Raw genomic sequence first — 7,295 nt, 5'->3', positions numbered from 1 at the left:
AGACTTTAAAATACAGCTGCTTTTCTGGAGAAACAGACAGGATGCAATAACAACAGAAATCCCCTGAAAATTATTGCTAAGTATTATGTCCCTAACCGCAAAAACAGAGAAGAGAAACTGAGGGGTGTAGAAGCTTCTTGGAGATTGAACTTCTCGTTCCCCCCCCCAAAAAAAATCATGTTACTTCAAACTTACCTGCTATCTGAATCCGAAGCGATCTCTTTCCTTCCCCCAAATCTGATCTGGCACTGTAAGAGAAAGTCTGTAAGTTAACAACGAGGCTGCTTGGATAAACTTTCAGGAATTGAACAGGATGCATGAGACGCTGTAAAGGTTTTAAGCGTGAGAACCAGACATAAGTCACTTTTTTCAAGGTTGGTTATTTTTCCGGACAGTTGGAAATTTCAATTTCTCACCTGTTTAACTGCATCCAATAAACGCTCAAGTAAAAATTGTCTTCGGGCACCACTGTTCTGCAGCCCTAAAATTCAAGCACACACACACACACACAAACATGTTATATTAAATATCTTTCCACTTGCAAATAGCGGGAATGAATGAAACGTGACTACGCAGAACCAGGCTGCTTCTTCCCCTTTTCCAAAAGGAGAATGGCTAATTGAACCATTTCTACACATAAACACAAAGATAGATAGATAGATAGATAGATAGATAGATAGATAGATAGATAGATAGATAGATAGATAGATAGACTGAGAGAGAGAGAGAAAGGGAAAGAGAGAAAGAGAGAGAAAGAGAAAGAGAGAAAGGGGAGAGAGAAAGGAGAGAGGGGGGAAAGAGAGAAAGAGAGAAAGGGGAGAGAGAAAGGAGAGAGAGAGAAAGGGAAAGAGAGAAAGAGAGAAAGAGAGAGAAAGGGAAAGAGAAAAAGAGAAAGAGAGAGAGAAAGGAAAAGAGAGAAAGAAAGAGAGAAAGGGGAAAGAGAAAGGAGAGAGAGAGAGAGAGAGAGAGAAAGGTAAAGAGAGAAAGAGAGAGAGAAAGGAAGGAGAGAGAGAAATCCATAACACATCCAAAGTAAGCATAAAGGTGAGAAGATTATTTGGCACACCTGATATAACGCAGAAAGAAGTTTTATGCATCCGCAGTTTATTGAGAAATGTAGATCTCAAGCCCCATAATCCACTTCTAATAACAGGCTTGGGTGCCCAGCTTGGAACAGAGCCGGAAGGATTATCAAGAAGCAGAATGAAACATGGACATAAACATGGAATAAAACTTTCACAGTTTGTATTATTATCCAGGAAGAAAATACCAGCTAAATCCAAAACATTTCAAAGGCTACAGCCCACTACTAAAGGATGCTACATTCAATATTTCTTTTCGTTCCAAGATGCACCCCCAGTTTTTTAAATGGGTGAAACTAGGCAAGGCAGCATAGCCCGCCAGACAGGAGTGGCCTCAGGCAGGAGTTCTCACCCCAAAATCTCATAGGTCCCCTTTTCAATTCTTACTCAGCAAAGAACAGCCTGGGTGCAATTTATACTAAACCATCACCTTTAAAACCCCACACGGCACAGGGCCAGCTGGTCTGTGGGACGCTCTTCCCTAAGCACAACTACAGGTAGCCCTCAAAATTGAGCCCAAATTTCTTGGTTGCTAAACGAGACAACTGTTAAGTGACTTTTCCCCCATTTTACGACTATTCTTGCCATCGTCGTTACGTGAATCACTGCAGTTGACAAGTTAGTAACTCAGTTTTTAAGTGAATCTGGCTTCCCCCATTGACTTTGCTTGTCAGAAGGTCGCAGAAGGGGACACACTGCAACCGTCATAAGTACAAGTCAGTTGCCAAGCATCTGAACTTTGATCACGTGACCCTGGGGATGCTGCAAAGGTTGTAACTCTGAACAATGGTCGTAAATCACTTTTTTCAGTGCCGTTGTAACTATGAACGGTCACTAAATGAACCAAATGAGGTAAGCCGAGGACTACCTCTTATTATCATATTAATTATACCTTGCTACATGCCTAAGCATCTTAGGTCCTTGCTAGAATTCTGTTCTTGCGGTCTTTTCTTAATAAATATTCCTCGTCCGAACTCTCAGCGACTTATCCAGTGGATTAACTGCCTCTAATCCAGGCTGATCATTAGGAAGTATATAGCACGGTGCTCTCCCTGCAGAACGTAGCTTTATGGATCTTTGGCTATTTTTGTACAGCCTTTGCCTTTAGCCATCAATATCTGTCCACGTGCAAGAAGATGGGATTTCAATTCTCAGTCATATAATATGCATGATCAAAAAGGGAGGCGCAGTCAGTCTCAGCTTGAATTATGTTGCTACAGAAGAACGGTCACTAAATGAACAGTTGTAAAGCGAGGACTACCTGTACCATCCTACCGGAACAGAAGGGGTCAGCATGCTCCTGGTCCCTTCCTCTAAATACTGCCATCTGGTGGAAGCTAGGAAGACTGCCTTTTCCGTGGCAGCCCCTGCCCCATTTAATTTTGCCAGGACTCAACCCTTAGTCAGGGGGTCTTCAAACCTGGCCCTTTTATGACTTGTGGACTTCAACTCCCAGAATTCCTCAGCCAGCATGCGCTAGCTGAGGAATTCTGGGAGTTGAAGTCCACAAGTCATAAAAGGGCCAAGTTTGAAGACCCCTGCTCTTAGTCTACTGTAAAGCTTTGAAGATCTCCCTTTCCTTTTAAGTGCTTGAACAAAAGACTGCAGTTTATGACGGCTCCAGGTTTTTTTTGTTTTGAAGGTGCTTAGTTTTATAGCTTTATTATGATTTCTATGGTGTTTTCACTTTTGATTGGCAGCCGTCCAGAGTTGGTTTTAAGATGGGAGGCTAGATAAATGTTTTAAATCCACAAACACTCAAACTTATCTCACTTCCCCCAAGGGCCAATCAAATAGAGGTGGTGAATATGTTTCCAATTCAAAAAAGAGCCAAGCTCAAAATTCTCCATTTTGTGTTCAAATCCGTTGCTTTTTATTTTCAAGGCTTGTTCAGAAATCTACCAAAGGTATCCTATGGAAAAAGAAGCTTTCTGATCACAAACCGTCAGGGTTCAAAGTTGAAACAGGAATTTCAAGCACAAAACAGGAGGCTATTTTGAGCTAGGAAAATTTATGGGATTGTCAGCAGAGTGTCGTAACTCTTTTCGTAAGATTAGAACCCTGTTTTCAATTTGAAAAAACACACTAGCAGCTCAAAAAGGGTACTTCAAAGGCAAAATATTTGATACACCCCTATTAATTAGAGGAAGCACAAAACGATTATATACAGGCAAAATGTATATTCTTCACATTTCAGTGTCTCAGAATTAATCTACAGGGTTTTCAAGTAGGACAAGAAAGACCGCGAACCAAAAAGCTAATCAGCGCTTATGGAAACTGCTATTAATGGCCAAATAATCAGAATGATCCATTTTGTTCCCTGGCGTCAGTTAGCTAAGTTGCTAATTTTGCATTCTGTCACACTTATGTGATTTCTGAGAACTACAGATTCCAACTTTGGACTCCTGTCTTCAGCTGATTTCTATATAAGTTACCAATTATTCCTTAAATATTTCAAGGAAGCGGAGAGGTAGGAGGAAGGAAAGAAAAAAAAAAATCCAGTCATTTCTGATATCAAGTTATTGTCTTGCTAAGTCTACCACTTTTCATCCTTGCTCCGCTGCTGCACATTTTATTCCTAAACGCCAAACAAGCCTCAACACATCAATGATTCAGCTAGAGTACATTGGCTCTACACAAAGTACAGGTATCAAGTTATGGTGCTTAGAGGAGTCGACGCTTCTCCAGAGTACATGACTTGCAAAATTATATTAGGAATATCTCCATTTTGCCCAAAGCCCTTGGTTCCCACGAGATCCTCTTCTTGATATGGGGTAAAAAGAAAAAAAATAAAATAAAAAGTAATTAAGGCTGTTTGCCAACAGATTATAATTTTCAGTATAACAGAAGGGAGGAGCAAAAAAACACAAGAAGTATTTAATTAAGAGCATCTTCTAAGCCACTGCTTCTCAGCTGGTGTTATGGATACCACGGTGAAATTCTGATATATTCTAAATGGAATCTAGGAGGAAAGTCGCTTAAACTGTAATGTAATAACAGCATGCCTGTGAATCTTTTTTTAAAAAAAATATGAGCTTTTTATTATGCTGGGATGCAAATATTTTCCTAAAGTAACAGATGGGATTCAGTTACTGCAGGCAACAGTCCATTTGCAGAAGGAGTTAAAGGATATTTGAAACTATAATATCCATTTAGTCATACAAGACAGTTTGCTTACTAAGCAACATTCAGCAAACAATGTAAAATATCAAGTCAGCATGAGAAACAAAGTTACTCGAATACAACAACACACAAAAAAAATGCTGTTGATTCTTTCCACCAGATTATCTCAAGCAAACAATGTAAAATATCAAGTCCACGTGAGAAACAAAGTTACTCAAAAACAACACAGACACACACAGAGAGAGATACAAAAATGCTGTTGATTCTTTCCTTCAGATTCCCTCAAGAAGTAAACCAATATTTAGGTAACTGCAGTGAAAACTGAAACGATCAAAAGTGATTGAATATGTGGGTGAGCGTGCAAATAAAATTAATTTGGATTTCCTGCTTGAGTGCACACTTTATAGTTCCGTTAAAAAGAAATCTGCTCAAGCAATTCTATTGTCAAGTAACCACATCCAGACACTCACTCCACCATCAGCATAAAGGAGGCAAGCGTCATGTCACTTAGCTCTGAAAAGCTGACTGACAGCCAGTTCAGACAGCAAGTTGACGTTTCACAAAAGATTTAACCTACATTTTCATTCCCATTTTCACAACCGAAGCAAAAAAAAATCACAGCACTTGGAAAGATGCAGAAGGGTTTTTACACCTCGAAGTAAGAGAAATAGGAGGGTGTCTCCATCATCCAAGTGATGGTTGCCCCAAAAGTGCTTTTCAAAAGACGACTGGACTTTTGTTGGGGGGGTTTTTCTCCCCCTTGAAGACATTTCGCTTCTCCGCCAAGAAGCTTCTTCAGTTCTGAAGAACTGAACTGAACTGAAGAAGCTTCTTGGAGTAGAAGCAAAATGTTTTCAAGGGGAAAAAAAAAACCCAACAAAAGTCCAGTTGCCTTTTGAAAAAGCACCTTTGGGAGAAATAAGAAGGCGTCCCTGAGCAGGTAGAGTGGCCAGAATCATATCAATTCCTTAAGAAAACTGGAAGAGTCTGAGCAAAGACAGAGGGCCTAAAGCTTCATTAACCTCTTAAGAAAAGTGGCAGAAAAGTGCCTCTGGGCAGGTACAGAGTGCCCAGAGCCACATCATCTCCTTAAGAAAATTGATAAAAAGATTTATATGATCTGAGGAGAAACCAGAGAATATTGGCAGAGAGCCAATATTGGTACAAAGGGTCTCTAGTCTAGAGAATCTCCTCCAGCCCTTAAGAAAACTGGCAAAGCCTCTGAGCGGGTACAGAGCGCCCATAGCCACATCAACTCCTGAATAAAAAATGGGCAGAGAGCCTCTGAGCAGGTACAGAGTGCCCAGAGCCTCAACAAACCCCTTAATAAAAAATGGGCAGAGAGCCTCTGAGCGGGTACAGAGCGCTTCCTGCCGGCCCCGCCACACCACCCCCCAGAAAAACAGCAGTGCCTGTCATTCCCAAAGCAGGAAAAGTGCCTGAGAGAGTGCAGAGCGCCCTGCCCGTAAGGAAAGCCAAGCCAAGCCAGGAAGGGCGACCAAAGCAAGAAACAAAAGTGAGGGGCAGCGTACCTCTGAGCATACGCCAAGTGCCGGGAGCTTTCGAGGGACTTTTAAAGGATCAGGGGAAGCCCCGAGCGCAGAGGAGATTGGAAGGCTAACCACGGGCAAGGGCGCCCCTGGGCATGTGCAGAGCGCCTCCTCCTCCTCCTCCCCCCCCCGTCCTCGGCAGCCCCACTCACCGCTCATGGTGCCCACGAAGCTGGAGCGACTCGCCCCCCCCCCACCGCCCGGACTCCGAGAGCAGGGCGGCAGCCGCCGCCGCCGCCGCCGGAAGTGACCCTCCACCCCGGAAGCAAAACACGCGGAACCCGGAAGCGTCCTGCAAAGAGTGGGATATTCATTTGGGTGGCGGAGGATGGATCGCGGGTTGGGTGCCCAGCCTTCCTTGGTGGGGGGAGGGGAGATATAGGAGCCCCTCACCCAATCTCCGGGAAGGATGAATAACAGGATAACGCAGGGGTTTTCAAACTAGGCCCTGTTATGACTTCAACTCCCAGAATTCCTCAGCCAGGTATGCTGGCTAAGGAATTCTGGGAGTTGAAGTCCACAAGTCATCAAAGGGCCAAGTTTGAAGACCCCTGGACTTCAACTCCCAGAATTCCTCAGCAGGTATGCTGGCTGAGGAATTCTGGGAGTTGAAGTCCACAAGTCATCAAAGGGCCAAGTTTGAAGACCCCCTGAGATAACAGATTTGGAAAGGGGCCTTGGAGGTCTTCTAGTCCAGCTCCCGGATGAAAAATTCTTCCCTTCCTTCTTGCCCTCTTCACGTTTTTATAGCCATCGTGACAGCCTTCTCCCAAGCCAGTTGGGAGAAGCGGCCAAGTTCGTCCTTGGGAACACAGGTTCCATTATCCCGAGCCACCAGCCAGAGAGAGGAGGAGGGGGGCAAATGGGGAGTGCTTCCTCGTCTGGGGGGCATTGGAGAAAAAAAGGGTTAAGCGACATGGATGGCCTGCAGGTTTCATCCCAAAATGAAAAGGAAAAAGAAATAAAAATTAAAGCAGGCAAAGCGCCATGTTTTCATTCCCTTTCTTCACTCCGCGGCTGAAATGTTGATAAATATGGCTGTAGATGGGGGGGTATTATCCTTCTTGGCGCATTAGATTATTTTGAGTGTAAGAAAAATAGAAGAACCGTCTATGGAGATTCTCAATCATCCAGGTCATGGTTGTCCCGAAGGTGCTTTTTTCAGGAGGCAACTTTGAAGACATTCTGCTTCTTACCCAAGAGGTTTCTGCAGCTCAGAGCTGAAAATTTTGAAAATTGTATGACTCAAGAGTGACATCCAGTGATAGTTAGGCGAAAATGTTTCCCAATTTGTGACATGCCATTGGCAGTAAAAAAAAAAAAAACTGGATACATTAGATGGGAAAGTAGCAATAGCTTCCAAATGGATTTTAACTCAAATATTTTCTTGTTCTAATAACAACTGATACAGGTAGTCCTCATTTAGTGACTGCCTCGTATAGGACCGTTCCTAATTACGAGGGTGATCAAAAAGTAACTTTGCACTAATCCTCACTTTTACCACCTTCACAGGTGAAGCAAAGCCAGATCACAAGCACAG

At 43.1% G+C, this 7,295-nt stretch overlaps 1 protein-coding gene across 1 annotated transcript in view; it reads right to left on the bottom strand.

Annotated features, from left to right (window-relative positions):
* The window catches only part of SNX29 (sorting nexin 29), a gene marked incomplete at its 3' end in the record, with an annotated part of 40,213 nt that extends 34,286 nt beyond the window's left edge, over nt 1-5,927 (bottom strand). The window contains exons 1-3 of the mRNA XM_015827908.1: nt 5,908-5,927; nt 417-481; nt 196-248 (exon numbers count right to left, since the gene is read on the bottom strand). Coding sequence (XP_015683394.1) covers nt 196-248; nt 417-481; nt 5,908-5,914 — 125 coding nt within the window. The remainder of the gene's footprint in view (nt 1-195; nt 249-416; nt 482-5,907) is intronic.
* Nucleotides 5,928-7,295: the final 1,368 nt, after the last annotated feature.

The sequence above is a fragment of the Protobothrops mucrosquamatus genome, unplaced genomic scaffold, assembly GCF_001527695.2.
Source record: "Protobothrops mucrosquamatus isolate PMUCROS unplaced genomic scaffold, P.Mucros_1.0 scaffold4057, whole genome shotgun sequence".
Classification (NCBI taxonomy): domain Eukaryota; kingdom Metazoa; phylum Chordata; class Lepidosauria; order Squamata; family Viperidae; genus Protobothrops; species Protobothrops mucrosquamatus.
This window is presented reverse-complemented; position numbering and strand designations above follow the sequence as displayed.